Source organism: Eublepharis macularius, chromosome 1, assembly GCF_028583425.1.
Source record: "Eublepharis macularius isolate TG4126 chromosome 1, MPM_Emac_v1.0, whole genome shotgun sequence".
In the NCBI taxonomy this organism is placed as follows: domain Eukaryota; kingdom Metazoa; phylum Chordata; class Lepidosauria; order Squamata; family Eublepharidae; genus Eublepharis; species Eublepharis macularius.
The window spans coordinates 172,908,711-172,931,270 of record NC_072790.1 but is presented as its reverse complement, the minus strand read 5'-3'; the positions used below and the strand labels follow the sequence as shown (position 1 = coordinate 172,931,270).

The 22,560-nt window shown below is 40.4% G+C and overlaps 1 protein-coding gene across 1 annotated transcript in view; it reads left to right on the top strand.

Annotated features, from left to right (window-relative positions):
- Positions 1-22,560, top strand: part of KIF6 (kinesin family member 6) — a 439,256-nt gene that overhangs the window by 223,542 nt on the left and 193,154 nt on the right. Inside the window, exon 14 of the mRNA XM_054999529.1 lies at positions 7,120-7,228. Coding sequence (XP_054855504.1) covers positions 7,120-7,228 — 109 coding nt within the window. The remainder of the gene's footprint in view (positions 1-7,119; positions 7,229-22,560) is intronic.

The following is a 22,560-nucleotide window of genomic DNA, read 5'->3' as shown; positions in this document are numbered from 1 at the left end:
ACCAACTTCCCCTAAACACTGCCAGTGAACAATGTGGCCTTGACAACGTTCCTGTGGAGGGCTTTCACTTGCAGTCTGGTGCCATTGCAGAGTTTGGATGGGTTCAGGTTCTGGAGCAGCATCACTGGAGCCCCCACTTTGAAGAGAAGCTTCTGGGCTGGGAAGCCAGGAGAGTTGAGTGGTTCAAGGAACTACACAGGGTAGTGTACCGCATCATCCATTTTCACCATTGAGTCCACAGATCTGTACTCCATTTCTACCCTTTTGAGGGAGTTAAGTTGTGTTTCATTAATGGCAGCCTTGTCATTCTTGGGAGTCAGAATGGCACGCTTGCACAGCCAGTCTATTGACTTCTCCATGATCGTGGCGATATCAGGGTATATTGTGTCTGTTAGGTCTGCTAGGGTCGTCACTACTGTGCCCAGGCCTGCAGGGATGGTCACCTTTCCCTTGGACTCGGGATACTCTCCATCCCCTATTTTTAGTAAGAGTTCAGAGAATTCCCCAGAGGACACCTCGCCTCTCAAGTGGACTCTCATGTTCTTTCTTAGTGAGAGTTTCCTGATGAGGGATCACGGATACAATGCCTTGGCACACACGGTAACCTCGTCAGCTCAAGTTCCCCTTGGGACTACTAGCAGAGTCTGCTGGAAGTCTCCAGCCAGCAGCACGGTGACTCCCCCCATCGCTCTCTCATTGCCTCTGACATCTTTGAGGGTTATTCTTAGTGCCTCAAAACAACCCTTGTGCCCCATGATGCTCTCATCCCAAACATTGAGCTTACAGTTCCGCAGCACTTGGGCCATGTTGCTTTGATTTGACATGCTGAACAGGGGTGTTTCTGCATGGGTGAGGTTAAGAGGCAGCTTGAAGGTAGTGAAGGATCATATGTCATGCCTGAGTGAGCCTCGACCTTCCATGGAAGTGAGCGCCTCTCTACTCATCTTCCAGGATTGCTTTGCTCATAGAGAGACTCTGCTGCTCTGTGCACGTCGGGGGGATCTTGCTGGTACTGGGCCACTGCTGCTTGGTGCACTGCAGGAGTATGATATGCATATTTCTTTGCTACATTTCTGAGTTGCTTCCTCCTTTTAGCATCAGTGTATCTTGCACGACGTCTGCCAAGAGGCTTCTTAGGAGCAGTAAGAGATGATGGCTGTGAGAGGTGTGAGGTGGAGTTAGACTGAGGGAGAGGTGGTATGGTGGGCACTTCGGCAGGTTCATGTGAGAAGTTTGCATCGTAATGTGCCCTAGAAAGGTCATGCACTGTCTCCCCATGAACATTTAAAAAGTTAGTTGCCATACTGACTTTTATATAAAATCTCTATTCAGGAGTCTTGTACCGTCTTCAACTGTCTGCAGTTTCCTTCACCTGATTTTTACCTCAGAACACAGAGTTCCACAGCTGACCAATCGAGGGAGGGGGGGAGTGCAAGCAGGCAGCAGCCTGCCAGCCACACAGGAAAGCCAGGCCCACAGGGAGATTGGTGGCCCTAGTGAACTTTTAGAGGAAGACTAGGAGGTGCATTTTACCTCAGGACTCATTCAATGACTCCCAATAGCAACTGCATACTGTTTAAAATGTTTAGGTGAGGACCAATCAGGCTGCATATGCAAATGACCTTGAAAGGCTGGCCCAATCAGGGAAGAGTGGCCAAGCTGGCAGTGGGTGGGCGGGGAGGGGTGGGGAGGAAGCAGGCAGCAGCCTGCCAGCTGCACAGGGAAGCTGTATCCTTATAGGAAAACCCCTTTTTACCCCCTTAGGGGGGAGAATTTCTTAAAATCCCGTCTTAGTTGTTGTTTATAGCATGAAAGGAATGTTTTCTCCAAATCTCATGTTTCTAGGTCCAGAGGTTTGGGCTGGGCGATGATGAGTCAGTCAGGACACTCGTCTTGATGGATGGATGGATGGATGGATGGATGGATGGATGTTAGGAAATGTGAGGTTGGATGCCACCAGTATGCTGATGACATGCAACTCTGCCTTCTACTTGATAAGCAACCAGAAGCAGATATCTCTTCTTTGACTCAATGCCAAGATGCCATAGTGGAGTGGCTGAGGGGTAGCTGTTCAAAGTTAAATCCTTTGAACACTGAGGTCCTGTGGTCGGGAAGGACTTTAGCTGAAGGGAATTTACCATTACTCAACAGAGGGTGATACCGCACGAATGGTTTTCCCTGCTTCAGCTTCTAAATGACCTTGATTTTTTCTTGTGTTTCCACACGTGAGAAGGCAATCCTAGCAGCAGATTCGAAGTCACTGCATGTTTTGTCTGTTTTTTTCCATCCTGCTTTCCCCCGACTTATTTGTCCATGCGCAGCAGATTAGGGATTTTAATCATGCAAAATCCTTTATCCGATGTTCTCCCCACCCTTGCCCTTTTCTCTCGCCCTTCGATTCAACTTAATTTGATTGGCCAATCATGTTTTCTAAGCTACACCCACTACCCTTTCCCTTCCCCTCTTTTTTTTAAAAAAAATGTAAAAAAACATTGCAACGTTTCTACAAATCTATGCAGAAACATATCCTGTGTCACATGACAACAGCTGACCAATAACGGGTCCATTTTACAACACGCCAAATTTGTTACTTGTTGCTCGCTGACAGCTGACAGCTTCTGAGGTAGAGTGAAAGTGTGATGGAGGGACTTCAGCATTCAACTAGTGGTCTAGGCATTTCATGGAGGGAGAAAGAGACCGTCCTCAACACAACACCTATCACTAAACCACACTGCTCATGAAGAAAGCGGGAAAGATAGACGCGGGGTCACTGGTAACAATTTTCTCTCCAAATGTCAATAGCCAATACTCTTCCACAATATCGGTGGGAAGTGCTCTGGCCTATCCAATATGTTTATTTGATGCAACGTTTATGTGTAGCAACGTTTGGGGGGGGGGATGAAGGTGTGCATCATTCGACACTTCCCCTGGAAAAAGAGATAAGGAATCGATTTTTATCCTGTCAAAAATTCCGCATGATGGACTTTGAGCCGATGAAATGTGCGAAACAAAAGCCTAATGTGGAATCGGGGAGAAGTGGATTCATAGGACTCCACTGCAGCATGACTGCTCAGAAAGTCCGATCAAAATTGATCATGCAGAATCCCCCAGAGTGAAGCTTTCTGCTGCAGTCTCCATAAAGAGTTTAGGGGCTTGGCTTGATTCTAAGCTTTCCTTTGTCAAATAGTTGTCCATAGTGGCTAGAACAGCATTTTTCTATCTTCAGCAGGCCCAACAACTTTCCCCATATCTATCTCAATCTGATCTTGCCACAATGATCCACACGATGGTCACCTGTTGTTTAGACTACTGCAACTCATTCTATGTAGGGCTATCCTTGAAGATGCTCTGGAGACTTTAAGTGATGTAGAATGTGGCTGCTAGGCTGCTGACCAGATCACCATGGTCAGCTCATATAACACCAATTTTTAAGCAGCTGCACTGGTTACCAATTAACCTCTGGATCCAATTAATGGTGTTGGTTCTTTAAAGCCCCTTCATGGTCTGGAACTCTCATATTTTTGGGTCCACACCTCCCATTATGAACTCCCCGCCCTGCTCTGTTCATCTTCACAAGGTTTACTGGTGGTTCCTGGCCAGTTTACAATTGTGGTACCCTCCCTTTGGAATGAACTTTCAGAAGGCACTTGTGCTTCACAGAACCTGTTGATGTTTTAGAAAGTCTGTAAGGCAGAACTATTCTGACATTCCTTTGCTATCTAATATTCTTTTGTGAGGCAGAGCAAATTGCTGTGCATTTTTATCTACCTGCAATTTTTATGTTATTAGCAGGATTTTATAGGCTGGAGTTGGGATTAAAGTGTTCTTTAATTATTTGTATTGTACTGTTTTATTGTGATTGTATTGAATATTATATTTTTGTACTGTTTTTAACCATTGTAATTGTTGTGAATGCTTTGAGATCTTAACTGAAGAGAAGCAGTATAAAAATTGAATAAATAAATAAAAATAAACTGAGGTTGTTTACTGGAGAACTAGCCTAGGTAGCTGGTATACAAGCAGAATATCCAGTCTATTCTTAGTTCCCAGTATAAGGAGCATACAGTCAATGCCAGGTATAGTTTGTTCCAGAAGCCTGTGGAAATTGAAAGACTCAGAGTATAACAATAACTCTGCATCCCCTGCAGCCTGTACAGGGTTGGTGGAGGACTGCATGATTAGGCAGATAGCTGAGACAAACATACCATGTCATTTTCTTCTAATTGTGCTCAGTTATATAACCCAGGTTCATTTCTTCTTCCTGCAAAAATGCAGTGAGGCAGGCAGTTTTTGCATGGTGGTAGGCGTTTTAAAAAATTCAAATTGTGACTCTTCTTTGTATACCAAACTGATGTATGCCAAAGTTATGCTAAAAAGAAAAAAAATCAGTTGGCCAGTTCTGGTTTGAGATTAGACTGTGTCATGATAGGAACACAGAGCTCTGAAATTCCTCACATAAAACTCATCATCTATTCTGGGCCCCAGCCATGGAACAAGAACATTCTGTTTTTAATTAGATTCAAACACCGTATCTTTGCCCTTCTCCACCAGCTCATTTAGTCTCTATAAATTAGAGTAGCAATGTCTTTTTTGCCTTTGCCTTTTTTGTTTTAAAAGGAGTGAAGCATTGCTTCATGCTTTTTGCAAGGCTGGGTTATTTTCCCCACATATCTTGTTATTGGTATCATATGTTCTCATTGCTATTCAAATAAAAGATATTTTTAATTTTTTAAAAAGTAAATTGGTGCCTCTGTTTATTTTCAGCCTTTACGTTTCCCACTGTTGGCCCACTTAGTTAATTATTGAGATGATATACAGAGAACAGAAAAAACTATAAATAGCATATATCAGACAAAATTGGGAGTGGGGGCAAATAGCTTGAAAATGTTTACTATAAAACAATAAATATCAAATATAATAAGAGCAATTGTCTTAAAATTAGTAACAAAGCCTGTTGTGGGGGAAAATACAATGGGCTGTAAAAAGGGGAGGGTGGGCAGGCGGGCATTGCTGCCTGCTCTGCATCTGATCCCAGCTGGGTGAAGGGTGGGCATTGCTGCCTGCTCCTTGCCTGATCCTGGCCGGGTGAAGGGGGGATGGGCATTGCCACCTGCTACACTCCTGATTCCGCAGTATAAAAGAGTCACAGAAGCAAACCCCAAGCAGTAGATACGCCATTACAAGCTAACTAAATAAATTAATACAGAAAATAAATGTTAATCAATAAATAACTTCAATAAGTATGATATAAGTATGCTTCATATATCCCTTTAATGCATGTAAAGCAAGGTGGAATTTGAAAATAGCCAGGTTTAAACCCAAGAGCAGGCAATCAAAATCAATTTTGCATCCTATATCATACCCCCTAGCTGCATGAAGTGGGGGGGCAGGCTCTGCTCCTGATCCTGGCTTGGGCTTCCCAACACAGCGCACTCTCTGGAGGAGCAGGCTGCCTCATCTGGGCTTCACAGCAGTGCCCTCTGGAGGCACACCAGGGTAGGAAGTGAGTTGTCAGGAATATAATTTTCCTTTTGTATACTAGGATACCCAGTAGAGCTACCCAGAGAGAGCAAAAAACCAACAACTTCAAGAAATGATAAGGTCAGGCGGATCGCCATATAAGTCTACAGTTGAATAGTCAAGGGTATAAGCTTTTGAGAGTCAAAGCTCCTTTAGTCAGATATAAGAAATGATAAGGTTTGACTTTTTAAAAGACTATAATAATCAGCAGTTTTGTATTCAGGGACAGGGTCTACAGGAGTGGCATCCCTATGTTTGGGGACCTTTTTAACATTATGATTTGTCTATCAAGAAACCTTTTTACATCTGTAGCAGATGAGTTATGCAATATAAAACATTCTGGGACATTGTAAGAGTGCATTCTTAATGTGTAGGTTTAATAACGTGCCCATCTGGCCTCCCTATTATAGGGAATATTAATAGTGTCATACTAGCTGACTTTCAGTCCATAGATCTAGTGGAGCCACTTCTTGTTCACAATCCATACAACTGTTTCACACAGGCGAAAGTAAAGTTAATATGAATATGAATTTATTAATGCGTAACCCTTTAGCCTGTTAAATGTTTTTAATAACATTTGAGTGTGAACCAAAAATAATGTGTAATCACATCAGCCTGAGATAACTACTTGTGTTTGTTCGTTTGATTAAATTGTTGTGTGGTACAGTGTTCAAAATAGGGTTGCCAGGTCCTTTGAGTCTCCCCGGCAGGAGACCCTGCTGAGGCTGCAATGTCTTTCCTCATGCGTGCTCCCGGTGTGCATGATGACATCACTTCTGGGAAGTGACATCATCACGTGGGTCAAAGGGCGGCCCAGGAGTGCTCCCGCGCTCGCCAAAGGGCTGAATTGCCCCCCCTGCGGGCCCAATTCAGCCCGAAACAGGCCCTGCGTGGCAAGGGAGCATGCTGCAGCAGGGCACAGGGGTTCACCACTCTGCTGGGGGGTGCCCTGGGTAAGTGGGGGCAGGGGAAGGAGGTGGGAGCAGGGGATCCCCCGCCCCGGGTGGGGGAATGGAAAGCCTGGTTCAAAACCAAAATGTGGTGAATAAAAAGTAAGTGAGAAGGATACTATGCACATTTTCTGCATGAAAGTGCCAATGGTTTTGAAAATATTTTCACTGCTTTGATTTTTAACACTCTGTTTTTAATTAAGGAGATGTTAACTATTCCAAAAATATTAAACGTGCAAAAAATCCAAACTAAATGTTGTTCAAGTGACATGAACTGAAATTTAATTTGCCGTTTTTACCATACCACCCAGTGTAAGCTTTTTATTCTCCACAGAATGTGGAGTCTGGCACATTTATAGTGAAATCCTAAGCAGAGTTATTCCTGGAATAACTCTGCTTAGGATTTCACTGTTTGAAAGTGGGTGCCATTTTGGTTCCAAAAACAACTGGATTTGAGAAGTTCAAACAATGTCAGTTGTGGGAAAGTAGTGTTTGTAAATTGGCAGATTTTTGGGTTCCACAGAACTGTCCTTCCTAGTTCTAGTTGACTTGTATCTTGTCATTATGTAATTGAACTGTGTTTTTTAGAATTTCTCTAGAAAGTAGTGAAATAGATATTAAATCCCATTCTGATTTATTCCTTGAGCAGGAGTAGGAGTAGAAATGTCAATTGGACGCCAAGAAGCCTTTGAAATTTTCAAGAGAGATCATACTGATGGCATAACCATTGAAGACAATAAGCAGCTCCTTAAACAAAGGTAAGATTAATACTGGGTTGATAAATTCTAATACTTTTACAGCAGAAATGCATGTCTTTAGCTGTGATGCAGTACAAGTTGAGATACAATATTTGAATTTAAACTAACTTGCGTGGAGTATTGTACAAGGCAAGAAGTGGATAAGATTGTGTACAAATACCACTGCATTAATTCAGTAACTCAGGACAATATAACTGCATTGTATAAAGCCTTTCACAAAGAGTGGTATTGGAGGAGAGTAGTGGAGCAAGATCTTCAATCCTGTTTAACTCCACAACTGATCTGTGGAATGACTACATTATGACTACATGTAATTCATATTAACTCCAAAAATTCCAGATGTTAATAGTCAAAAGAACTGTTAAAGAGAACAGATGGACATGTGTGCACAAGAAGAAAGAATACTATGCTATACTTTAACTATGCAATACAGTGATATGCTCATGTACTGCTAGAGACCATGGTGGGATCTATATATCCATAGAAAGCATGGTAGAGACAAAGTGATCAGAATATTAATCCATACAGAAAATATGTGTTCAGCACAAATCACAGGATGTCAACTATAATTAGAGACCCAGTGTGGTGTAGTGGTTAAAGTGTCAGATCAGGATCTAGGAGACCCTGCTGTGAATCTCCACTCTGCATGGAAGCTTGCTGGGAGACCTTGGACCTGTCACACACTCTCAACCTAACCTACTTCTCAGGGTGATGGTTGTTAGAATAAAATGGAGGAGGGAAGACTCATGTTGTAAGCCATTTGGGTCCCTAGTGGGGAGAAGAACAAGATATAAATATCTAAAAATGAATTACATCCAATATTAAAATGAATTAACTACCCATAAATCTGTGTTTTTTCAGAAATTGGTATCCTATACATATGTTCAAGGACCAAAATATTTTTGTTGCCTTCTAAAAGAATCATTTCTAAAACAACATGAAAAGAGATTATAGGTTCTTCCATTTTTCTTTATAAAATACTGTTCCAGAGTCTTTCAATCAAGCAGTATGTAGGAATAGCAAATATGGTACTCAAGTTTTTTAATTGACAGTTTCCTGTTCCCACCTTACTAGCCTTTCGTATAAGGGAATGCTCAGAGACCAGAAAGAAAATACAATTGTTGACTGTATACCAATGGTCCCCAACTTTTCTGAGCATGTGGGCATATTTGGAATCCTGACAGAGGACAGTGGATAGAAACATAAAATGGCTGCCATAGGAGGTGGTGCCAACCACAAAATGGCTGCCAGAAGAGCCAGAGGCAGGACTAAAAATTATAAATATTGTTATGGTAGTAACCATGGTTATGCCAACGAATTAAAAATATGGAGGTAAGAAGGTTCCTTTCTCCCCTCAAGGAAAATGTATATTAACATGTTCAATTTTGAATATGTATATAAGCAAGTACTTCTTGTGGTCTGTGGAATGGATTTACTCAGATGCATGCTTGTGGTCCACAATTATAAAGGCTACACTTTTCATTTACATGACTGAAATTATGAAATGAATATATTGTGAAAAACTTTAGCTCAAGTTCTTATCTCAAATTTCTAATAATTAGTAGCTTCCACTACACCTGTACTGAGTTAAACTCCAAAGTGCTGCTACTCAGGAAGAAAGAGCTCTGGCTAGTTTAAGCTGGAGAGGGCTTCATTCCTCTTCCCTGCTTAAGTCACCCAGCCTCATTCCCACCAGAGTGCTGCTATTCAAGAGGAAAGAGCTCTCGCTTGGCTTGAGGGGAGAGGGTTTCACTCCCCCACCCCAAAGACACCTAGCCTTGCTCTGTCCCGAATGCTGCTATTTGGTAGGCTCTTGCTGGCTTGGGGTGGGAAGCAGGGCTTCACTCCTCTTGCCCCGCAAGCCAGCCAGGCTCCTTCCTTCCGGAGTGCTGCTACCAGGTTTGAACAGGAATGGCTTTTCTTTTCTGGTACATGGTGACCATGTTCCTCTCCCTGGCTGCAGCAGTGCTACTTGAGTCAACAAGCTTTGGGTAAAAAAACCCGGTTTTTCTGTCCCTTCCCTCGCTAGGCTGAACGGGTGGGAAGGTGGATCATTTGTAAGGTCTAGGCTAGACATGGGCACGAACTGCATTACGAACCAAAAAAACCCATGAACCGCCCAATCTTCTGTTCGTGATCCGGCGGTTCGTGAGCGTCCACGGCCAACAAACCAGCGTTCGTTAGAGGCACGGTTCGGTGCGTTCTTCTGCAGTTCGTGAAGCCAGATAGTCAGCCACCATCAATCAATTCCCTTGGAAACAGAGCTGGGGAATGCCTGAACTCTGTCTGCACTCCTTCTGTCGCCCTGGAAACCCGAATGGAAGCCCAGCTTACCTTGATCGGCAGATCTTCCTTCCAACCATGGAGCTGCAAAATGGTTACACCCTGGGAGAAGACTCTCGGGGGAGGGAGGGGGTGTTCTGTAGCCATGGGCACTGTCAGACTATGGAAAACAGGATACGTTGAAGCCGATTCCCCCCTTGCAGCAAGAAATCCAAGCTCTCTTGAATCAAGGTTTTTTATTGGGAAACCATAACTAAAGCATATATATGTCCACAGATTACACAGAAGCAAAATAAAGCATCTGGCTGTACACAGAACTCTTGCTGAGAATGATGTATGGAATGCTTGCTACAAAGTTTCAGTCCCTCCCTGTGAGCCCCCCACCCCCAGTGCCCAACCAGCATAGTCAGTGGGAGAATAGGAAGGAACTGTCTCAAGGCCTCTGAGGCGAGCCATAAGCGTGCTGTCTTCCCAGGAATTGGACGGCTTGTGTGAGAATTACACACACACCCACATAAAGAGGATGATTGCAAATGAAGGGAAGATGGAGGGACTGTGGGCAACAGACCTGACAGGCACTCCCATCTCATCCCTGCAAACCCTGATAGGCAGCTCTGACGGCCAACCACAGACCTCTTGTGTTGCTCAATGGGACCTCAGCTTATAAAAAGCAGTGGCTGGGTTTCACTTTCAGCGAGCAGTGGAGTGTGATAGAACTGTTGCTTGGTACTTGCTAGCCTTTGGGGAGAGAGACAGAGAGAGTTTAATTGGAGCTTGGATCCCTATTGCAATCTTGACCAAACTTGGGTAGTGGCTGGAGGAGAGCTTGTTAAACACTCCCCGGGAATATGGGCTCTCAAATTCCAATGGGGGCCGCTCTGACAACCACAAACCTCGAACCGGTTCGGCAATGGGAAAAGTTTGTTGTGGTTTGCTGGTTCGGGTTTGTCGCCAGCACCGAACCATGAACTGCCGGTTCGTTAATTTTTTTTCGGTTCGTGCCCATGTCTAGTCTAGGCCAAGGTGGCTTACTTCAGGCAAGTAAATCCTCCAACTGCTTGTATTCAAGTAAAACAAGCCCCCTCAGCACAAACACTATCTGACCACACCCACTTCCAGAAGAGCCTTGGCAGGCACCCCAAAGCCCCCTCAGCACAAACACTATCTGACCACACCCACTTCCAGAAGAGCCTTGGCAGGCACCCCAAAAGGTGTCCACGAGCACCCTTGTGCCTGTGGGCTACATGCTGGGGATCCCTGTACAGTCACTCATGTTGCTTATTGTCCTCACACATATTTAGACAAGCAAGTCCATGTTTTTCAAATAATTGCCCTTTAGTATCAGACAGACATTACACAACATCTCTAATCTTGAAATTCTGTGTTTTTTGCTGACTCTAAATATTGTTAGATTTTTGGTAAATTGTTGGATTTTTTAAAATGTTGCTTCCATTAGTTTCCGTCATTGTCTATTCAGGCAGAGTTGTGCATGTCTTTCTGTGTACAGGAATCCTTTGCACTGTAAAATAGTGCAGAAACTAGTTCAATTTTATACCAGAAATAACTATGATAACTGTTTTAGAACTGTACTTTTTTGGTTTCCCTCAATCCATTAAGAAATCCTAGAACTGAACTACTGGTTACCAGTAACTAATTGGTATTTTTTGTGGCTCTAAGGTGATCTAGAATTTACGTGACTGTAGGCAGTAGCAACTGTATAACCTCTTTGGAGAAAGAGAAAGCCAACTGTCACCTTCCCTTGAAGTGGAGAGTCTCTGCCTCTGTTCCTAGGAAACTGAGAGAGGTCTGTCTGCACATTTGCCAGAAGGGTAGAAGAATGGCTCATTATCTGTATATCTTATTATCTGTATATCTTATATCTTATATCATTATCTGTATATCTTATTCCACCTTCCCCACATTTCCAGCAGGCTCAGGACGGATTACAAAATACACAAAGGACTTGCAAACTCCCTCAAGAAATAGGGCTGTCAACCATAGCTTGGGAAATTCCTAGATGTTTGGTGGTAGTGACTGGGGAGGGACTTCAGTTTCTCCTAGACTCTATGGTATAACCTTCCAAAGCTGCCATTTTCTGAATGGGAACTGATCTGTATAATCTGGAAATCAGTTGTAATTCTGGGAGAACTCCAGGTGTAGCTATACATAGAGGTTGATAACCCTATTAAGTACTCATGTGAAAGCCCTGAGCTTTCCAGGCATCAGTTTTGAGAAATGCTAATGTAGTATATGAAATTAAATGAAAACATTCAGTAAAATGGACTAGAATACAAGGAAGAATTAATGTCAAACCTTCAGGAGAATGGTGACTCTTCAGGAAATTCCATCACAGCTCCACACAAGGTTGGCTGGCCTATGATTCATAATTTTCCATTTCTACATTTGGCATATAAATATGGCAGACCTCCAGAGCTCAGTGAACTCAAGGAGAAGCATTGGAATTCTGGAGGCAGATGTACTTAGACAGATGTCTTGCATCTCTTTTCATAGTCCTCTCACACTTTACACTATCCTTCCTATACTGTCTGCTGTTGATTTTTCTCTAGCCTAGCAATACCTTCTTGTATTATGCTCTTTATTGTGATATCTGTTTCAGAGGCATTGTGTTCAGAACTGTCACATACTTGATCAATCAGCAAAAGTCATATATGCTCTCAAGTTCTAGAATTTAATATTTTTAAGTGTTTTGATTGTTTTTAAACTGTTTTCTCTACAAATAAATAATATAATGACATTGGATTCGTTTTCGTTTTCCCGGCCATGTCGGACGCTCCTCTCCGCAGGTCCGGGAGGAAACGTCCGAGCAGCCTGATCGGGCGGTTGACCTGCGAGGGTTAACCCCCAGGACTCCCAGTGAGGCGGTCAGGGTCCGGATCGTGGTGGGAAGAACCCCCTGAAAGCAATGCAGGGGGTAAATTGCCTGTTTGCTCCAATGGAGGCCGGCAGACTTGCGCAGCACATCACGTGCCGCCGGGCCATGGAGAACGGCAATAAGCAGATTTAAGATGAAAACCTGTAAGTAAGCGAATCCCTTCTGATTTCTAAGCGTATGTGAAGGATTGGTGGGAGTTGAAGCTAAGAAGGCGCGGATTTCTTCCCCTTCACGGAGTTTCGGAACTTAGCTGGCGCCCCCCCCAAGATGGCGACAAAAAAGCAGAGCCCTGCGATGAGTAAATCGGTGATGGCGATGTTACAGGGGAAGGGGGAAACCCTGGAAGAGATGGTCAGACGAGCGGTCTTTGAAGCTATGCAGCCCTTTGTAGCGAAGTTAAATGAAATGGGGCAAAAGGTTGATTCAGTGGAAAGTGAAGTGAAAACCATTAAAGAAACAGCGTCTGGAGCAGAGCAGTCTGCACGCGAAAACGTAGTACTCATGAAAGCAACAAGTAAAGAAGTGAAGCTCTTGGAGAATCAAATAATAGGATTACAAGTGGACCATGCCCAAATGGTACTGCGTCTTCAGAATGTAAAAGAGGAGCAAAGTGAAAATTTAAAAGATTTGGTGTTGGAACTTTTGGCGTCATTCGCAAAGGCAACTAAAGAAGAGTTAAAAAGCGATATTCTGGAAGTCCGTTGGACATCTTCAAAATATGCAATGAAGCGTCAGCTGCCTCGCGAGATTATTATTGACTTTTCATCTAAGAAGACTCGGGACACCATCTTATATAATTCGTATAATGTGGACTTGGACTATCTGGGCAATAAGGTTAAGATATTGAAGGATGTTCCATTTTTGGCTCGTAAAAGAAGATTTAAATATAAAAGACTTGTAGCTTTCCTGAGGAAATGTGAAGTAAAATACAAATGGTTGTTTCCGGAAGGCATCTGGTTCAGATACAAGGATCAAACCTACAAGATAACATCGGAAGTACAGATGAGGGACTTTTTGTTTAACCATCAGGAGTTTCAGCAAGAAGAAAGTCCAAAGTCTGAAGGGGAGAGTGGGGGGGAGGAGGGAACGAGCGCAGCTATTGTAGCTGCACAGAGAGAACTGAGACCGAGGCGCGGGGGGGGGGGGGGGAAGAAGACTTGATCCTGAATGTAGTCTGTATTTTATAAGATCTACCAATCTGATAGCATATTAGAAAGTTAACTTTAAAGAAAAATTGCAGTATGAAGGGAATACAAGACATGTAGATGTAGTGTGTGTTTTCTGTTTATATGTTGCTCTTCCCTTTTCCCCAGTCCCCTTTTTTCCTTTATATTTCTGTAGTTTTTTGTAGTTTTCTATGTTAGAAATTAAAAATAAAAAAAAATTATAAAAAAATAATAATATAATGACATCTTTGCTATTTATGGGTAAAAAAACAAAAAAAGAGACAGGGCCTGTCACTATCTAACAGTAAAGAGACCCATGGTAAAATTAGGGTTGGTAGCAGGAGGGTTGTGTGGGTGGGCAAAGATGTGGTGTGTGTGACATTGCCGATGTTGCTGACATCACTATGTAATTTCTGGGTACAACCCAGAACTGGAAAAGTGGGCAGATTTGAATAAGATGTGATTTAACATGGATAAGTGCCAGGTTCTCCACCTGGGTAACAAAAATGCAACGCGTGTGTACTGGATGAGGGATAAACTGGGTAACAGTGTGTGTGAACATGATCTTGGGATATGGGTAGATAGGAAGCTAAATATGAGCACTCAGTGTGATGCAGCAGCAAAAAAGGTGAACACAATTTTGGGATATTGTGGACAAATTGGAATAGGTGCAGAGGAGAGCAACCAGGACAATCAGGGGCCTGGAGACGAGGAAAGACTGAGACACCTGGGAATGTTCAATTTGGAGAAGAGGAAGCTGAGGGGAGCCATGATTAATCTCTTTAAGTATTTAAAAGACTTTTACTTAAAAGAGGAAAGGGAGCTGTTTCTGTTCGCAGCAGAAGATAGGACTCGAAACAACAGGAGGGAAGGTATTGGTTGGACATTAGGGGAAAAAATCTTCATATTAAGAGTAGTTCAGCAGTGGAATCAGCTGCCTAGGGATGTGGGTGGGTTCCCCCACATTGGCAGTCTTCAAGGAGCAGCTGGATGAACACTTAATTGGTGATACTTTAGTCTGTTCCTGCATTCGGTAGGGGGTTGGACTAGATGGTCTCTAAGGTCCCTTCCAATTCTGTGATTCTACAATGGTACCTCTAGGAATCACCACAATTCTATGGTAAAACTCTTTGATGATTTCTAGAGCTACCACTTTCACTTCTGGGTTATAGCCAAAAATGACATGCCAGCAACTAGGCCAAAGCCTCTTTTTTCTTTATTTTTCTCCTGCCTTCATGTTGACAATGGATCAAATCCTCAAAAGTTTGCTCAGCCTAAGGAAGCAAATGGTAAGCATAGGCAAACTGGTAGTTCTGTCTAGGGTTGCCAGTTTCAGGTTGGGAAATTTCTGGAGATTTCTGGGGTGGAGGCTAGGCAGGGCAAAGTTTGGGGAGGGAACTCAGCTAGATACAATGCTACAGAATCCACCTTCCAAAGCGACCATTTTCTCCACAGGAACTGACCTTTGTTGCCTGGAGGTCAGTTGTATTTCCTGGAGATCTGTAGCAACCACCTGGAGGTTGGCAACCCTAGTTCTATCTTTAGTTTTTCATCACCATCTTCAGATCCTAGAATGACAAAATAATAATACTCTTGAACCATACTTCATATTTTGCCATTTTATTTCTGTTATCAGTTGCCCAGTAGAGCACTAGGGCCAAACTCAGACCTTTCATACGTGAGCAGACAGGTCAAGAATAAAATTATCTTGTAAATTCTTGTGTTTTATTGTTTCCCCTCTCTCCTTGTACCTTGCAGGGTTAATAACATAGTTTAGAATCAGAGGTTAGCTAGCACATGAGCCTATATTGGCAAAAAGTTTCCATGTTCATGAAAGACTATATCTTTCATAAAAGTTATAATTTTCAGAGTCAGCTAACACTTTCAGAATTTCAAGTGTTCTGGTACTGCCATCTTTTTGTGAAAGATAATAATAATAACTGTGTTTATATACTGTTCTTCTAGACAGATTAGTGCCCCACTCAGAGCAGAGACCAAAGTCATTGTTGTTATTATCCCCACAATACAGCTGGGGAGCTAAGGCTGAGTAGGAGTGGCCACTGGCCACCTACTGAGCTCATGGGGGTAGTAGGATTCAAGCCAGCAGAGTGCTGGTTTGCAGCCCAGCCAATTTTTTTTTTAATATTTTTTTTTAAATTTATTTTTTTAAACCAAACAAACAAACAAAAACAATGTACAGAAGTAAAATAGAACAACAACAAAGTCTTAGTGAACTATATACAATAAATGTCATGCCAATATAGTTAAAACAAAGACAACTAGCATTTTTTTTCAATTATTTGATAGTCGTTGCTTCAAATCTGAGTAACAAAAAGTAAATGCTTAGGTGGAGAGTGATTTGTATTGGAAATGAATTCAATGAATGGTAACCATTTTGCAATAAAATCAGTTTCTTTCAAATAGTGTTCATTCTGGTATAATTCGTCATGTATTTTTTCTTGTATATAGTGGTCCCATATTTTTTCTAACCATTTTTCTGCTGTGGGAACTGTCTTTGATTTCCAATGTAAAGCTAGCAAGTTCTTAGCTACAACCAAAAGGTTGCTAATTAGGTCTTTTCTTATTTGTGGAATTTCAAAAGTATCCCATACATTCAAGAATATGATCTTTGGATCAAGGGGGATTTTGTAGCCTGTTATTTCTTTTATATAACATAATATATCATTCCAAAAAGGTTCTATTCGGGGGCATTCCCACCAGCAATGTTTAAACGTTCCTATATTTCCACACTCTTTCCAGCAGAGCGGAGGATTTGTTTTAGTTATTAGTGAGAGTTTTCTTGGTGTTATGTGCCATCTGTGAATGATTTTGTAATTTTGGATTTGGGAGGTAACTGTCTTAGGTTTTAGAATGTTTGCAGTCCATATTTCTCTCCATTGTTCAGGTGTTAGCTCTATGTTGCAATCTAAGTGCCAATTTGTTTGGCATTTTAGAGTTTTAATTTGGTTGAGAGATAAAAGGATGTTGTATAGTTTAGAAATTAATCCCTTTTGTTTGAGTGATTTGGTATCAAGTAGGAGTTCAAAATCGGTTGCGTTCTTTTTAAGTAATTCTTGTATTTTTATTTGTTGTAGCATGTTTGAGAGTTGAAAATAGGTAAACCAGTGAATCTTGTGTTTTATTTTTTGTTCTAATTCTATTTTGTTTATGATTCCCTTTTTTGTTGTTATATCAATTATGCGGATCATATTTGCTTGGAGCCATATATTTTTAAAGGCTTTAGTTTGCCCTGGAGGGAACCAATGCTGTTCTATAAAAGAAGAGAATCTTGAGAATTGTGGTATAAGTTTGAATCTTGTACGATCCCAGGTATTGATTATTGATTCTAGAAAAGGGTTATTTATTTTGTGGGGTCGATCTTTTTTTGTGTTCCAAAACATATTTTGTATATTGCAATGTTTAAGTTCTGACTCCAAGATTGCGATCCAGTCAGTCTTATTTGCTGTAATTAAAATTTGTAATGTATTGAATAGTCTGGTGGCTGTCTGATAGAGTTCTAGATCAGGGTATTTAAAGCCTCCTTGCTGTTTTCTTAGCTTAAGAGTTTTAAAGGCTATTCTTGGATGTTTCTTCCCCCATAAGAATTTGTTTAATAATTGTTGCCATGATTAGCCCAGCCAATTAATCACTATACTATGCTACAGCATCTTCCTTTAAACAAAAACAATTGTCTTCAAAGGCAGCTGCAATCTTATTTATATCTTTTCTGCAGAGCAAAAATCAAGTTGTGCACATTTTTTCCTTCTTTTGTAGATTTTCATCTGTTTAGGAAAAGTCGGTAAATGTTTTTTTTCTTTAGTATTACTAATTTTACTGTCTTTTGTTTTTCTTGAAACATGTGAGAAGTAATAACTAGTGCGTCTTTTGAATACAGAAGTCTTTTCTTGAGAAAATAGCAAGTCTCTTTTACCTAGCTATGGTTTCTCTAATGTGCTGGAAGTCCTTCCCTTATTCCTCTTCCTGGTTCTACCTATGGGTAGAGATCGCATATTTGATCTTTTTCCTTATCCCTCTTAAATCTTTCCAGTTGGCTTTGTGAGTCATCATGCATAGTAAAAAACGTAGGATGAAATGTTTTAATTAATAAATTAACAAATAATATACTCTGTTCTCTACTCTCTTATACCCAATTCTATTACACTTCAAAAATTCCTAGTCAGAAGCAAAAAAAAAAATCCATACTTCCATCAGTCCAACATATTCATTTTTCATATTCAGTTTTACCTGTTATCTGGCTTCCATTTGGAGATAGAGGAGAGAGTGTAAAACTTTGGAACTGCACAACCACTGACTTTCAGCGCTCTTGAAAAAGAAACCCCACAACAGGAGTTCGGCTTGCGCCCTGTTGAGCGCATGGTGACTGCTTTTCTCCCTGCAAGCTCTGCGTCCTAGCTGCAGATTCTCCTGGCCAGGAGTTGGTCACCAGAACGTTGTTCGTCAGGGACCACTGCAGACAAGAGAAGAAGAGGATAATTCCTTCAATTGAGAGACTGTCTTGGGATTGCGAACTTTGGGGGAGTTTGTGCCATTGGGTTAGTGCATCCTTGTTGTGTGTGAATTGTAAAACATAAAAGCACTCGACACTTTTATGCTACATAAGCGATATTGTATAATTACTTGAAAACTGTTGGTCCGTAGACCCTTCTGTTGTGGGTTATTGTTCATATTGACCATATACCTGGCAGATCTTCTCTTTCTTACAAGCCTGCCGAACAGATAAAAGGTTTTGGTGGGCCCGAGTGTCCTCCAACAGAGAGTTCTACCAGGTAGGGACCTGGACTGAAAAGACCCTGGCCCTGGTTGAGGCCAGCTGAGCCTCCCTGGGGCCAGGGACCACCAATAGATGTTTATTTGCTGATCTTAGCACTCTCCGGGGTACATACAGGGAGAGGCGAGCCCTCAGGTATGTTGGTCTCAGTCCATTTAGGGCTTTGAAGGTTAGAACCAAAATCTTGAACCTGATCCAGAACTCCATGGGGAGCTAGTGCAGCTGCTGTAACATTGGAGTAATATGTGCCCTGTATGGTACACCAATTAGGACACACGCAGCTGCATTCTGGACTTGCTGTAACTTCTGGGTCAGACCCAAGGGAAGCCCTGTGTAGAGCGAGTTACGGTAGACTAATCTGGAGGTGACCATTGCATGGATCACTGTAGTAAAGTCATGGGCTGACAGATAGGGCACAAGTTGCCTGGCTCGCTGGAAATGAAAAAAACACTGACTGGGCAACTGCCACGTTCTCGCTCTCCATTGATAAGGAAGAGTCCAGCATCACTCCCAGACTCCTGACCAATGGAGCAGGCACAAGCAGTGCCCCATCAAAGGTTGGGAGCTGGATTCCCAAATCAGGCAGCTCACAACCCAAGTACAAGACCTCCATCTTCACCGGATTCAGCTTCAGCCAGTGCTGTTTCACCCATCCAGACACAGCCTCTAAAGCTCTCACCAGGACATCCGGAGCAGAGTCAGGCCGGCTGTCCATCAACAGATACAACTGAGTGTCATCCACATATTAGTGACAACCCAGTCAGAAACTCCGTACCAACTGGGCGAAGGGGCACATGTAAAGATTGAACTACAGAGTCCACAATCTACACAATCTACTGCACAATACACAATCTACTGCATAGATGCCTTTCAGTTCCCAGTATTTGAGAGATACTTTTTCCGGACCTATCACTCAGAAAATGTTGACTTAAAAGCAAAAAACAAAGAAATCATGCTTCCACAAACTGGATTCCAAGGATTAATTTGTCAGCATTATTGCCATAACAGTGGTTGTCAAATGACTGAAAGCAACAAAATATTGAAATTGAACTCCAACAACATGGAAGTGATGCTGGTTCAAAAAGCAGAGATATTGAAGGACATTGTGTTTCCAATCTTTTTATTATTTATTTATTTATTTTAATAGACATTTTTATTTTTAAGCAATAGAGGGTACAGAAAAAAGGAACAAAAATATTAGATTTACAAGAAAATTAAAGATACACATTACAAGGATTATTAAAATACTACAACTATATTACATTTTTCAGATAAACAACACGAATTCCAAAATACTTCCTCTCTCCATCCTAATCGTCTCATTCTTAAATCTGCCAATATTATTGAGCTATATAATCAAGGTAACTTAAAATTAAAAAATTATTTATCATCAACTACTACAAATTATAAAGTATTTAACATTATATATTGAAATGTTACTGAAACAGTAACATTACTGTAACTTACGATAACTGGTTTAAACAAAGCTACATTTAAAATAATTTCAGATGGTATGATAGTGTTGGTTTATATCTATAACTGATTAAATATAAATTATTATATGATATTTAATTTATTAATACTGATTACACTAAACTGATCAATTAAATAACAGATATGTCTATTGAATTAACTCTATATCATTAACTTAAAGAAATTTCTGTTTCCATAATTTCCATGATTCCATATCAAAGTTAAATTGCATCACTTATATCCCATGTTTATTTATAGTGAGAATAATAAGTTTCCCATTTCTTTTCAAAGTCTTTGATCGGTCTTTTGTTGTTGTTGTTGTTGTTGTTTATATAATTTGTTAATTAGGCCATTACTGCATATTCTGCCATTTTATCTTCCCAATTTTCTCTTAATGCACATTCTTCTGCTTTCATTTTGGTTGCTATTACTACTTTAGCTTTCATCAGCATATATCTAAGCAATTCATGTAATGTCCTTTTGACATTATCTGGCAAAATTTCCAGCAACGTAGTCTCAGGTTTTGTAGCAGTCAGTTTTTAAAATCTTTATCTCTGCATGTATATCTTTCCAGAATTTTTTTGTTTTCTTACAAGTCCACCAAATATGATAAAAAGTACCTACTGCTTCTTTACGCAACCTTATATATTTCTTATCCATTTTTAAAATATCTTTTGGGATAATGTACCATCGGCAAAACATTTTATAACAGTTTTCTCACGGTGAATTTTATATCTTTCATCCATAAATTTTCCCACTTTTGAAGTGTTATCTCTTCTCCAAAGTTCTGAATCCATTTAAACACATACATTTTAACTTGTTCTGTTTTTGTATCATATTGAAGTAAGAGTCTGTACATTTGTCCTAGCGTATGCTCTTTCTGTTGGGTAATTATCTTTTCAAAGTTAATTCTCTTATTTGATCTCCATAAGATCGTATAACCTCTTTTAATCTTGAAGTTACTTGAAGATATACCAGCCATTCTATCTTCTTTCCTTCTTCAGTTATTATTTGCCATGTTTCTATTTTTTCTTGAGGATTTATGATTTCTTGATAGGTTATAAAAACATTGGTTTTTCTCACATTTTTGTCACAAGAAGCATCTATGGTGACATCACTGGTGAAGCCAGCTGCCTAATCCTCATTCTTAAAAAATTCCATATTTTAAGCAAGCTGTTTCTAATTACATGACAATTATGTTGCATTCGAGCTCTTTTCCTTACCCACAGATGATTATGAAAAGCTGCAATCAAATCTGTTGCTTCTAATTTCATTAATCTATCATTTGGATTTTTAATTTAATCTATAATCTAAACTATACCAGCTACTTGATAATATAATTTAACTTTGGGTACCACTAGGCCTCTTCTTCTTTATTCATCTTGTAGCACTTTAAATCTAATTCTTGGCTTTTAACCATTCCAAATAAGTATATTTATCTGTTTTTGCCAAGCTTTCAAAGTTTTCTATTGTATGTCAATTGTTATCTGAAAGAAAAAAATGATTTTTGGTAAAATGTTCATTTTAATTGTGAAAACTCTTCCCAGCCATGACAGGTTTAATTTCGTCCATCTCTCAAGATCCTTTCGTATTCTTTTCCAGGCTGCTTCATAATTGTCCTTAAATAATGTATAATTTGGCCCAGTCATGTTTATGCCCAGATAGTTCACTGGATTTTTTGTTATTTCACATCACATGATTTTCTTAAAGCTTTCCTCTTCTTGCTTTGTTAAAATTTAGATATTATTTTTGTTTTTTCCTTGTTGACTTTAAATCCTCAAAAAGATCCAAATCTTACAAGTTGTTCCAGGACATATTGTAGCATCTTTTGTGGGCTTATAGTTGTCAAAACAACATCATCAGCATAGCTTTTCAATTTAAATTCCTCTCCATCTACTTTTAAGCCTTCAATTTTGGGATCTTGTCTTATTTTGGAAGCAAATTTTTCCATTACAAGAATAAATAATTGCAGTGATAGTGGGCATCCTTGCCTGTCCCCTTTTTCAATTTGAAATCCTTCAGTCAATACTCCATTGATTATAATTTTTGCATTCCGCTTTGCATAAATTCCTTGTATCCAATTCTCAAATCTATATCCACAATTTAAATGTCGAATTACTATTTGTAAAAAAGTCCAAGCAAAATTATCAAATGCTTTTTCAGCATCTAAAAGCATTAGTGCTGTTTTTTGTCTTCTTTTCTCCATAAAGTCCATTGTATCAATTCCAAACAAATGTTTTCTTTCATAAATCAATTTTGGTATAAAACCTGTCTGATCAGGATGTGTTATTTTTGTTATACATTTTCTTAGTCTTTCCGCCATTGTTCAAGTAAAAAGTTTATAATCCACATTCATTAAAGAAATTGGTCTGTATGATTGAGGTAGCATTGAGTCATTACCTTCTTTGTAAATCAACATGAACCCAAGCCTCTTGCGATGTTTGAAGCAATGTTTTATCTTCATCTATTTTATTCCTTACTTTTTGAAATGGCAGTATTAACTCTTCTTCCAAAAACTTACAGTACATTGCCAATAGCGCATCTGGGCCTGGTGCTTTATCTTTTTAAATTATTTTTATTGCTTGTGGAATCTCCTGTATTGTAATATTGTGATTTAATACATCTGGTATGAACTTTGGAATGGATGTATCTCTACACAAGACTTCTGACACATGTTCTTCATGTGTTGAGAGATGTGATGTTAGCCAGGAAGCATAGTTTTAAATGA